Genomic DNA, 12,210 nt, shown 5'->3' with positions numbered 1-12,210 from the left:
TTCTCTCTCTCTCTCTGTCTGGTCAAATTAAAAAATAATAATAACAAACAGAACAAAATAAATAAATAATTTTAAAATTTTAAAAAATGAATGGTGAGTTGGGGCTGGCAGGTGGCGTGATGGCTAAGAACACTGGATTCCCACATGGCCAACTACAGTTCAAGACCCGGATCTGCGGCTTACTCTCTCACTTTCCCTTTTTCTCTCTCTCTGTATGGTCAAATTAAAATAATAATAATAATAATAATAATGATGATACCAAATGGAATTAAATAAATAAATAATTCTAAAAAAAATTGAATGGTGTGCATCCTAGGATGCTGGAGAAAGGGGATGTGCGGGTGGAAATTGGGACCCAGATGAATGTAGGGAGGAAGGACTCTTCCCTGAGACAAGAGGGAAGGAGGAAAGTTAAGATACAGATGTGCTGCACTACAGAGGGAGGAAGGGTTGGCACCACTGGCTGATATTTTCCTTGTCAGGACAAAAGCCATCAAGGAAAGCAAGTCAGGGGTCAGAGAAGCACCAAGAAGGAGGAAGAAACAGACTGAACAGAGGACAGGCAAAGCAAAGAATGGACATGGAGAAGCCAAAGGAACAGAGACATATGGGGAAAAAACAAAGAAAAGGAAAGAAAGAAGGGACAGGCTGCTTTGGGTGCAGTGGGGAAGTGAGAGGCTCACCAAGGTCAAGTACACCGTGCACAAAGACCGGCCTTCCAGAAAGGAAGCTCCTTGTTCTCCCGTTGGACTAGAGGGTCCCATGAGAGGGATGACTGGTTCAGCCCGGGAGTGGAAATTCCCTGAGGTGGGTGATTGAATCTTCAACGTTTTCACAAAATTCTTCAAAGTGAGAAGTCAGCGTACCTAGGGTACAGGAGTACCCCTTCCTTCCTTTCTAGGGGCCTTCCCAAGCCTCGGGCTCTGAGGCATTGCCCAACGCAGAGCTGGTGAACTAGTGGTACTCTTGTGGAGGTGTGGCCGGCTCCTCCACGCCCTACCTGGAACTGATGGGAAGTCTTCTGTGAGTGGACTTCGGTCCCTCACCCTCTGGTCTCTATAAACAGAGCAGCTGATACCTTTTATTGGTCCAAGGTTCAGGGCAGCTTAGCCCATTTTATAAGTAGCCCAGATACATTCACAAATCTACTTGTTCTCAAGAGGTAGTGAGGTAAGACTGCCCATCCATTGTCCTCTCTTTACAATATTCTCTTTATTCTAATTTTTACTTTTTTCGACTATTCATTTACTCCTTCCACCCCTTCTCCTCCTTCCCTGCTCCTCTAACAGTAGTCTTTGCCATCAACCTCCTTGAACTGGTGTCCACAGCAGACTTCTAGACTTTCTACCGACTTGAAGCGCCCTGCTGCTCCGTCATGGCCAGTCAGCAGTTTGCCAACAAACTGCAAGAGGAATTGACCTGCCCCATCTGCATGGACATTCTAAAGGGCCCTGTCACCGTCGACTGCGGGCACAATTTCTGCCTCACATGCATCACCCAGAGTGCGGAAATGTCAGATGGCTCTCACAAATGCCCTCTCTGCAACATGCCCGTGAAGAACACATACAGCCCCAACTGGCTCCTGATGAATCTGATAGAGAAAATCGGAAGTATGGATTTTTCTGGAATGCAGCCACAAAGGGAAGACCTGAAATGTCCAACGCACGAGGAGAAGTTCCATTACTTCTGTGAGAACGACGGGGAGTTCCTCTGCATGGTGTGCTGTAAGACCAAGGAACACAAGCTCCATAATTCCATCTTGATAGAAGAAGCTGCCCAGAATTACAAGGTAGGCATGTGGGGCCCTTCCCTGCATCCCCATCAGACCAGTTCAGTGGAGACTGGGAAACCGTGATCTCCCTACTGTGGGAGATGCACCCCATCACTCATACACATTGTCCTTGAGTGCCCTTGAGCAGCAATTCTTAGTTGGGGACAGTGGGTTCAAAGGCCTGAGTCTAGGGACCAGCAGGTGGTGGAATGGTTACATCGCTGGACTCCCACGTCGTCAACCGTGGTTCGAGTCCCAGACCTGTTGGCTTAAAATTCACAGCATGCACATGTGCATGTGTGCCAAAATGCATAGAGAATGGAGGAGAAGGGATTGTGGTGTGCCCATCCCCCCAGGGGGTGATTTCTTACTTTCTGTCTTTCTGTCTCTGTCTCTCCAGCGAGTACACAAATCCTATAGCAAAAATCTCTCTTACAAAAAATAAATAAATACAAGGCCTGAATCGTGTCTCAGGCATAATGGAGAACAGAAAGAATAAGAATTTGGGGTTGGGAGGTTTGGGCTCCAGTCCAGATTCCCAAGTTTACAGTAGAAACCCCAATGAATCATGTATCTCCCTGAGCCTCCGATGCCTCATCCTTCTCATGGGCAGAGACCGTGTATCTCTTATCATTCTTGTTAGAGCAGATGGCAGAGAGTTTGGGGGAGTTCTCGATACTCCGAGGCATCACCCAAATACTAGCCATAATTAGTTGAAATAACAACACTCTCCTCTTTGGTCACTTAGGTCCAAACTTCTCCCTCCCCTTCACCTGCCCAGTGTGAGAAGGACAGGGGGCTCTGTGAACAATGACACCAGCACTCCCTCGAGTCTCCCATGCCCTCTGAGAGCCTAGGAGGGTTTTGGGAGGCCGAGAGAACTCCGGACAGAGCCTGATCAAAGACCTTCTCCCTGCAGGAGCAGATTCAGGCACAGGTCGCGGTCCTGCGGCAAAAAGAGAAGATGATAGAACAAATAAAGGAACAGGGTGAACAGAAGATCCATTTCTTCAGGGTAAGAAAAAGCCCCCTCCCCATCCCAGAAAGCCGAAGCGTCTTCTCTGCCAAAGCTCCTATAGTGAACCCCTTACACCAACCCTCAGAAGAACACCCGGACACGCTGAGGCCGAGCGGAGCTGAGTGTAGAGGGGCAGACTGGGAGGGACCGAGACCTGGCGAGGTCACGCTGGGTGGCATCCCACAGTCTCTGCTCAGTAACCCTGAGCCTTTGGGCGTGGGGCTTGTGTGAGCAGAGCCGCTTGGCTGCTTCAGTTTGCTCCACCCTGCCGACAGGAGGTGAAGGAGAAGCTGTCGCTGGTCTTAGGACGCGACATATCCCAGCCAGCAGGTGGCATGGTGGTTAAGGCCCCAATCCTATGTGTCCCACTCTGGGGTTCCAGTCCTGGACCCAGAGGCCTGGAAAACAGGTGGGTTGCATGTGTCCAGAGTTCTGAGGGGAGAATAGAGGAGAAGCGATTACAGGATGGCCATCTCCTCTCAGGGGTGATTTCTTACTCCCCCTTCACCACCCACCTCTCTGATGAGTTGTACACACTCTATGGCAAAAATCTAAAAAAAGAAAATAATTGGGAACTTCAACTTTAAGACTCAGCTCTGCCCCTCACAGGTCATAACTATATTAGAGACTGACTCCCCAGGTACCAATGAAGATAATGTAACCCACCCAACGAATCATCCTGCTGTTTGTGGGCCAAAGGGAAAATCCGTGTGAAGGCAGATTATAAACTGGAAAGCCTTCTAGGGATGTAGTATTAGACACTCAGCTTCTTGAGGACAAAAAATGATAAGATATAAATGAACAGTTTCGCCTGAAGCTGAGCACATAGTGGTCTAGAAGGACTTCGAGGCCACTCTCATCTTCTGCATGTCCTCTTTCCCCACCTGCAGACCCAGGTGGCATCTGAGAGGCAAAGGATCCTCACAGAATTCAGTAACCTGGAACGGGTCCTCAACGAGGAGAAGAAATTCCTCCTATCCAGGATCGACTGGCTGGGTCAGCAGGGGACCGAGGGGAGGAGACTGTATGTCACTTTCCTTGAGACACAGCTGAAGTCTCTCTCGCAGCTCACTAACCTCCTGCAGGCCAAGCAGCAAATGCCACCCAAACAGCTGTTGAGGGTAAGAGACCCTTGAGGGCAGGACTGCAGACAGTCTCAGGCCGGAGACCCCGGCACCTGCTGGGATACCTGCGATTGGGCCTGGAGTGGAGACTCAGCAGCACCCAGCGCTCTCCCCGGGGAAGAGCAGGGCCAGTTCCAGGCTGACCTGTCTGTCTGAGTGGCCCCTCCTGACCCTGACCCCAGGAGGTGTCCTCACGCACCTGCTCTGCCCACATGGAGCAGGGCTGCGCCTCCTGCGTGGCTCCCTGATTCAGCCAAGTGCTAAGGCTGTGCTTTCCGTGTTTCTCCTAGGACATCAGATTCGTCCTGAACAGGTATGATGGGCCATCCCAAACCCATTTTGTCTACTGATGCATTCATATAACATGTATCTAGACACTCAATGTGCCTCCCTCACGAATTCACACGCCAACTCCGTAGCCAGATATTTACGCGGCAGGTGGAGAAAGGCTAAACTGAGCGTTTCAGCAAGTGGGTTGGTTGTCTGAGAGATGAGCCGGTTCCTCCAGCTTCCTGGCTCTTCAGCACAGATTCTCCTACTTCCTGGCACCTCCTGCATGCCCACTGAATGGCTGCTGGGTCCCCTCCTCCCTCTCTGCCCCTTTTCCCTCTCTCCCGTCTCCACCACCCACCTTCATTTCCGTATCCCTCTTTGCCCCTCCCCACTCCGGACTCATGTCCCTAGCCTGGCCTCCTGACCCCCCGCTCGCCACTCCCTGACCTCCACCGCACTCCTGGGTCCTCATTCCCTCAACCCTCATCCTCACATCACAGGCCCTCCCTCTCGCACACCCAAGTCCTGATCTCACCACCCAGCTCAGCCATGTCTTCCTAGGAGTAGAGGGTTTCAATTTCTCAACCCGATCCCTGTTCCTCCGGACCTGGATAAAAAACTCAGTGAAGCAAAATCAAGACATGACTCCCTTCAAGACAGCCTGCGGAGATTTAAAGGTAAGGAAAAGGCTATCATCTTCTCTGCTCACCTTCTCCTAGGAGCCTCTCTTCCTCCATCACCCCTGAAAATGGAACTGTAGTCATACACCAGTAATAATCACTGGGTCCTTCAAATGCTGGCTCTTGACTGGGCACTTCCAAGCATCTCTATGCTTCCTTCAGCCATTTTTTTTTTTGTTGGGACCCACAGTTAGCAAATCTCAACCCGATCCCTGTTCCTCCGGACCTGGATAAAAAACTCAGTGAAGCAAAATCAAGACATGACTCCCTTCAAGACAGCCTGCGGAGATTTAAAGGTAAGGAAAAGGCTATCATCTTCTCTGCTCACCTTCTCCTAGGAGCCTCTCTTCCTCCATCACCCCTGAAAATGGAACTGTAGTCATACACCAGTAATAATCACTGGGTCCTTCAAAGTTTGGTTCTTGACTGGGCACTTCCAAGCATCTCTATGCTTCCTTCAGCCATTTTTTTTTTTAGTTGGGACCAGCAGTTAGCATAATGGCTATGTCACTGGACTCCCACGTGGTCAACCACGGTTCGTGTCCTGGACCTGGTGGCTTAAACTCACACTGGGCACGTGTGTGTGCGTGCCCAAGATCCCGAGAGGAGAATGGAGGAGAAGGGATTGTGGCGTGGCCATCCCCCCGGGGGGTAATTTCTCACTTTCCATCTCTCTGTCTCTCTGTCTGGTGAGCGCACACGCGCTATAGCAAAAACCTCTCAAAAAAATTACTTATTTAATTTTATTTATTCATTCTTTTTTTTTTTAATTTGACCACACACACACACATACAGAGAGAGAGAAAGAGGGAAAGTGAAAAAGCAAGCCACCAGGTCCGGGACTCGATTCTGGTCGGCCACGTGGGAGTGTCCAGCGCTTTAACCACTGTGCCACCTGCTGGTCCCCCAGCCATTTCTTATACTCTATCTTCAGTGTATGTGACTGCCTCCCTGACTCCTGTAAGAGCCTTAGGAGGACTGCACCCCATGGGACCCCTTGCCTAGCAGGTCAGGAAGCTGGTGCTGAGTTGGCTGGAGGGACAGGGAGGAAGCAGGATCCTGTCTTCCCAGGATAGACTGAGTGATCTCCGGCTTCTACTTCCCTAGTGCACACTGGCATCTCTTCCTGATCACAGAAGAGAAGACAGATCCAAAGTCAGTAACATTCTGGGGAAATCTATCTGTCCTTGCAGGGAAACCGAAATCAGCCAGAACACCAGTATATCTTGTCAGATAGTTTTCAAAAACTTGTCTGAGTTTGCAACTAGGAAGAAGGGTTGAGAGTGACCTAGAACCTGGTAGTTAACGAAGCTGGATTCCACATGGCCAAAGCTTCAAATCCCAGTCCCAGAAGCTTGAGCAACACGCTGGAGACATGTATATGCATCCCCAAACCCTAACAGGATGGAGAGGCGGAGGAGAAGGGACTGCCGTGTGGCCACGCTCCGTAGTGGGCGCTTTCTTCCTCTCTTTCTGTCTCTGTCTCTGGCAAATTATACATGCCCTTTGACAACAAAAGAGGAAAAAAGAGAGATAAGGGTTAATATTTTATCAGGAGTGCTGATAAAATATGTGCTGGAAAGGACAAATATTTCCTGAAAAGGCTGTGCTTCTCTAAGCCAGGAGTAAAGACAGATGGTTGGAGGAACCAGCAGATGGCGTAATGGTTATGTTGCTGAACTCCCACATAGTCAACTGTGGTTCAAGTCCCGGACCCAGCAGTTAAAACTCGTGCCAGGCACATGTGTGTGCCTGCCCAAGACCCCAAGAGGAGAATGGAGAAGGGACTGTGGTATGGCCATCTCCCCTGGGGAGTGATTTCTCGCTTTCTGTCTCTCTGTCTCTCTCTGTCTTTCTGGCGAGTGCACGTGCCCTATGGCAAAAACCTCTAAAAGACGGTTGGAGGCTTCTTCCTCAAAATATCACAAGAGCTCCACAGATAGACACCTCCCATGCACCTCTAGAAAGGAGGACTAGGGCAGTGCCCAGGACCCCCTTCTAGTCAGCCAGGAATCTCCACTCCAGTGGTATCCTCAGGGAGCCAGATTTGGGTTTTGTTCTTAATTTTGAGCTCTTCTTTGTTCTGCTTTGTCCACCTCTCTCATCCCACTGGGTATAATCTCAGCAGATCCTGCACTTTACAGTCATTCAAGGTTAACATAGTTTGGTTCCAATTCAGAATTTTAACTGAGGGACTCCCTACTCTTCCACCTCAGCAAAGACTAGATTTGGAAGAGGAGGTGACAGGCATGCACTGTTCTGTCCGCCCTTTTACATACACACAGAGTCCCCACCTGGTCCCTGTTAAAGCCAGGAAAGGGACAGGGTGGTGGGGAGTTGACTGATGTCATTAGTCCAGTCTCCACAGTTCCCTGTGCTGAGGATCATTGCTCCCTGTTGTGGGGGTGGCTGGGTCTGGAAGCCCAGAGATAGTTATGAGGTCGTTTGGACCTTGAAGATTTTGTTTTGGTTTTTAAGACTTATTTTATTTCATTTCATTTATTTATTTATTTATTTATTTAAATTTGACCAGAGAGGGACACAGGGTGGGGGAGGGTTGTGAGAAAGCAAGCTGCCAGGTCCGGAACTCGAACCGTGGTTGGTCATGTGGGAGTCCAGTGCCCTTAACCATCATGCTACCTCCTGGCTCCGTTTTGGCTTTGTTTTAATTTCCCAGAGAGCACACGGACTCACCAAAGATACAGAAATAAAGAGAAAGAGAAAGGACACCCCAATGGGACATGGTCATGCTACAATAATTTCTCCTCCATTTCTTCATCCCACTGGGATTTTGGGCTCAACTAAACATGCACCTAAAGTGTTTTTCAAGCCACCAGGCTAGATTCAAACCATGGGTAGCCATGTGGGGTCCAGCTGCCTTTATTAGGCCCCAGGCTGGCCCTGAAGTTTCTCAAGGGCCTTGTAGGCAAAGTGCTCCCAGGCATTGTTCCCCCTGCTCTGGCCCTTCATAACAGGGTCACTAAGTCCCCACTGTGTGTTTCCCATGCTGGGCTGGTGGCTCTCAGGGAAGCTGTTCTCCCTTCTCTCTCTACTGCCCCCACCCCCACACCCAAGGCCATTCCATGCTCTCCTGAAGCTGTAGGGTACTCAGGGGCACAGGCCTCAGAGCTCTCTCAGCTAGGGGCTCCACCCTGCAGTTCTTCACCCTACAGGGAATCCAGGACTGGGCACAGCCATTGTACCCAAGCTCTGGGCTCACCCTCCAACCTTGCAAAGGAATCTCTTTCTGCCTGGCCCTCTTTTTGACCTTCCACTCTTGCACATTTTAGACAGCTGGTGTTTATTATATGGGGACATACAATGCCTCTTTCATGGTCTGGCTTGCTTCGCTTAGCATTAAATCTTCTGTATTCGCCCACTTTCTATCAAATGCTAGGATCTCGTAGTTTTTTTTATGACTGAGTAGTATTCCATAGTCTATATGTGCCACATTTTTTCGATCTACTCCTCTGTTCTTAGACATTTGAGTCAATTCCGTGTCTTAGCAAATGTGAATAATGCTGCAATAAACATGGATGCGCCAGCGTTTTTCTGACCAAGTGTATTCTATCCTTTGAGCAGATACCCAGGAGTAAGATTGCTGGCTCATATGGTAGTGCTATTTGTAGGTTTTTGAAGAACCTCCATATTGTTCTCCAGAGTGGCTGTACTAATTCCCACCAAGTGTAGGAGAGTTCCCTTTTCACCACGGCCTTGCCAGCACTTATCATTGTTTTTTTTTTTTTTCTTTTTTTGAGAGGTTTTTGCTATAGGGCGCGTGCGCTCACCAGAAAGACAGAGCGAGACAGAGAGATAGAAAGTGAAAAATCACCCCCCAGGGGGATGGCCACGCCACAATCCCTTCTCCTCTATTCTCTTCTTGGGATCTTGGGCACATATGCCCGGCGTGAGTTTAAGCCACCGGGTCCAGGACTCGAACCATGGTTGGCTACATGGGAGTTCAGCAACATAGCTACTACGCTAACTGCTGGTCCCTCATTCTTTACTTTTTTTAATCTTAGCCACTCTGACAGGAGTCAGGTGCTATCTCACTGTGGTTTTGATCTGCATCTCCGTCAAGATGACGGGGTTGAGCATGTTTTCATAAGCTTTTTGGCTGCCCGTATGTCTTCCGTGGTGAGTTGTCTGTTCAGCTCATTTGCCCCTCTTTTAATTGGATTTTTTTTTTTTTTCAGGAAAGCTGCTTGAGTTCCCTGTATGTTCTGGTTATCAGTCCCTTTTTTGTGGCATAGTTTGCAAATATGTTCTCCCATTGTGATGTTGTCTCCTCACGCTGATTATTGTTTCTTTTGCTGTGCAGATAGTTTTTAATATGATGAAATCTCACTTGTCTGTTTTCAGAATTATTACCTGTGCTGTGAGGGTCTTATTTAAGAAGTTTTTGTAGGCCCAAGAGATGGCATAATGGTTACATTGCTGGACTCCCACATAGTTGACTGTGGTTCGAGTTCAGCACCAGGCGACTTAAAACTCATGCTGGGCACATATGCATGTTTGCCCAAGATCTCAAGAGGAGATTGGAGGAGAGAGAGTAGGAGAAGAGATAACAGCGGGGCCATCCTCCCGGGGGGTGTGTGTGTGTGTGTGTGTGTGTGTGTGTGTGTGATTTCTTGCTTTCTGTGTCTTTGTCTCTCCAGTGAGCACATGTGCTTTATAGCAAAACTCTCTCTCAAAAAAAAAAAAGTCTTTGATTACTTCAGTGTCCCCAAGAGTTTCCCCCTCTGTTTTCCACCAGCATTTTTTTTTTATTATTAAGAGGTTTCTAACCTTAGGGCACATGTGATTGCTGGAGAGAAACAGTAGAGGGAAAGTAAGAAATCGCCTCCCCCAGGGGGGACAGCCACACAGCAATCCCTTCTCCTCCATTCTCCTCCCGAGAACTTGGTCATGCACACACATGTGCCCACTGTGGTTTCAAGCCACCAGTCTGGATTCAAACCGTAGTTGGCCATGTGGAAATCCAGTGACATAACTGTCATGCTGGCCCACCACCAGCAGTTTTGTAGTTTGAAGTCTTAGGTTTAGATCTTGATCTATTTTGAGTTGATTTCTGTTCATCAAGATTGTGTTTCGGAACCAGCAGTTAACGTCATGGCTATGTCGCTGGACTCCCATGTAGTCGACCACAGTTTGAGTCCCGGACCTGGTGGCTTAAACTCATGCTGGGCACGTGTGTGTGTGTGTGTGTGCCCAAGATCCTGCATTGTGGTCCTTATTTCCCCATTCGACCTCTCTGAACTTATCCATTTTCTATTCCCAGACAACCTACAGGCTGATGGGAAGAAAGATCAAAACAGATTCTTCAAAGGCATGAATAGAGCCCAGAAGCAAAACTGTAAGTGGGGACTGATGGTTGTTCCTGCCACTTGGGGAAAGCGAAGCCCAGGGGAAGATCTGGTTTCTCATTACATGAAGGCGAACTATGGTGAACACCCATCCCTCAGCCAATTAAGAACAGGCATAAGGGCATGTTTTCTTATTTTACAATTAGGTAACTCACAAAACAGTGACTAATTCTAATATTTAAAAGTCTATGAAAGTGGGGCCAGTAGGTGGTGTGGTGGTTAAGGTGCTGGATTCCTACATGGCCAATCATGGTTCGAGTCCCGGATTTAATGGCTTAAAAATCAGGTCGGTGCACAAAATGCCAAGAGGACAGTGGAGAAGGAATTGCAGAATGGCCTCCCCCCACCCCCGCCCCGGGGGTGACTTCTCACATTTCCTCTCTGTCTCTCTAGTGAGTGCACATGCTCTATGGCAAAAACCTAAAAAAGAAAATAAATATAAAAGTATTCAAAAAGAACAGAACATTGTAAATGTATTTTTTCACTCCTCAGAGAAAGGGAGGAAAACGTGGGTTGGGGGAGGTAGAGGCAGCGTGATCTCTGTAGTACCAAGTGCCCGCTGGAGCACAAAACGGGTTTCTGGCAAAGTCCTCTGCATGTGAGGGTGGAGACCCTGCGCCGGGTTATCAGAGATGGTTTTGCCGGCTGAGGTGGTAACAACTGAAGTACCACTTCTTACAGGCCCGCTGTGTGCCAAGCACCTCACACCAATATTCCAAAACCCCACACGGTGGGCATTATTATCAGCACTGATGCCCCTGTCACTCCAGGAAATAGCGGTAGTTTCCCAGGTCAGGACTATTTGCGAAAGAGACAAAATTATATCTCTCCAAAGCCCCAAATGACATCATGTATTACAAAGCCAGAGAGCAGGACCAGGGGATTCCTTTCCACCAGGATTACTCCGGAAGAGAGACTGCTGTTTGGACCGGGTGCTTGTGGTGCTCCGTTGAGAGCTTAACATCCCAGGCCGAATGTTCTAGGGCGGTAGAGCCTTGACCTGTAGTCACTGGGCCGACCAGAAGGCTCCCACGCTTCCCGGGGTGGGGGGGTGGTTCCCGCTGAGAACTACCGGCTGTTCTTATTAACAGTGGCGAGGTGTTTGCATCTATTTTAAATTTGCAGCTTCTGATTACCAAGACTGAAATCAGTGCTGTCTCCTCACTTTCTAGGGCACCAGTTAGAGAAAAACAAATCAGAGCAAGCCTCAAAGCCTGAGTCATCCTCTCCAGGTAGGAGTCCCGCCTCTGAACACTGGAGGCTTCCTTTGGGGTAGTGAGGGGACCTCAACTCTACCTGCAATCAAAATGCAGACCGTTTTGGGTCAAAATCCACCCAAAACACAGGTGAGAGCGCTGGCCTGACAGAGCAGGGGAAGGGGGAGTCTAGATTCATCCCAGACCCGTGACATGCCGGTCACCTCCCCCACTGCATTAGGCGGGAATGAACGAATGTTCTCAGACCTGATCTGAGGTGGGAGGGGTGCGGGAGAGTAGAAAGGGATTTAGAAAGACTGTGGGAGGGGCTGGCGGCTGGGGCTGGGGAGGTGTGGAATTAGAGATCTGAAGACGGAATCTCTTACACAGCCCCAACTACTGTTTTCGCTACGGGATCAGGGGCCAGGATGGCGGGGAAGGGGTGGTCAGCGGTCCGGCCCCCGGCGGCCCGGCCCGGTTGGAGCTGCTCCGGACTTGCCCCGACCTCTCCCCTTCCCTTCTCTCTCAAAGGCATGCGGACACCCGAGCCGGGACGGCCAGGTCCCCTTCCCTCCGCTCTACGCCAGCCCCGATCCCGGGACTCCTTGGCTGGGCCCCCCGCCACTCTCGCGCAGCTCCCGCCCAGGAGGAGGGAGTCCTTCGCCGCCGTCCCTCCAAAACCAGGCGGCTCTGAGAACGCGGCCGCGGGGAGCTTGGGCGCTGCGCAGACCGCGGAGCTCCCGGCCGCCCCGAGTGAGTGCTGAGCGGGGCCGGGCGGCGGC

General features: G+C 49.8%; 1 protein-coding gene across 1 annotated transcript in view; it reads left to right on the top strand.

Annotated features, from left to right (window-relative positions):
- The window catches only part of TRIM31 (tripartite motif containing 31), an 18,322-nt gene that overhangs the window by 3,818 nt on the left and 2,294 nt on the right, over window positions 1–12,210 (top strand). Inside the window, exons 2-9 of the mRNA XM_014592346.2 lie at window positions 1,290–1,789; window positions 2,691–2,786; window positions 3,680–3,910; window positions 4,204–4,226; window positions 4,748–4,863; window positions 10,148–10,222; window positions 11,405–11,464; window positions 11,960–12,181. Coding sequence (XP_014447832.1) covers window positions 1,376–1,789; window positions 2,691–2,786; window positions 3,680–3,910; window positions 4,204–4,226; window positions 4,748–4,863; window positions 10,148–10,222; window positions 11,405–11,464; window positions 11,960–12,181 — 1,237 coding nt within the window. The 5' untranslated portion in view covers window positions 1,290–1,375. The remainder of the gene's footprint in view (window positions 1–1,289; window positions 1,790–2,690; window positions 2,787–3,679; window positions 3,911–4,203; window positions 4,227–4,747; window positions 4,864–10,147; window positions 10,223–11,404; window positions 11,465–11,959; window positions 12,182–12,210) is intronic.

Source organism: Tupaia chinensis, unplaced genomic scaffold (assembly GCF_000334495.1).
Source record: "Tupaia chinensis unplaced genomic scaffold, TupChi_1.0 Scaffold000678_1, whole genome shotgun sequence".
NCBI lineage: Eukaryota > Metazoa > Chordata > Mammalia > Scandentia > Tupaiidae > Tupaia > Tupaia belangeri.
Note: the sequence above shows the minus strand (reverse complement) of the source record. Positions and strands in the feature narration are given on the sequence as shown.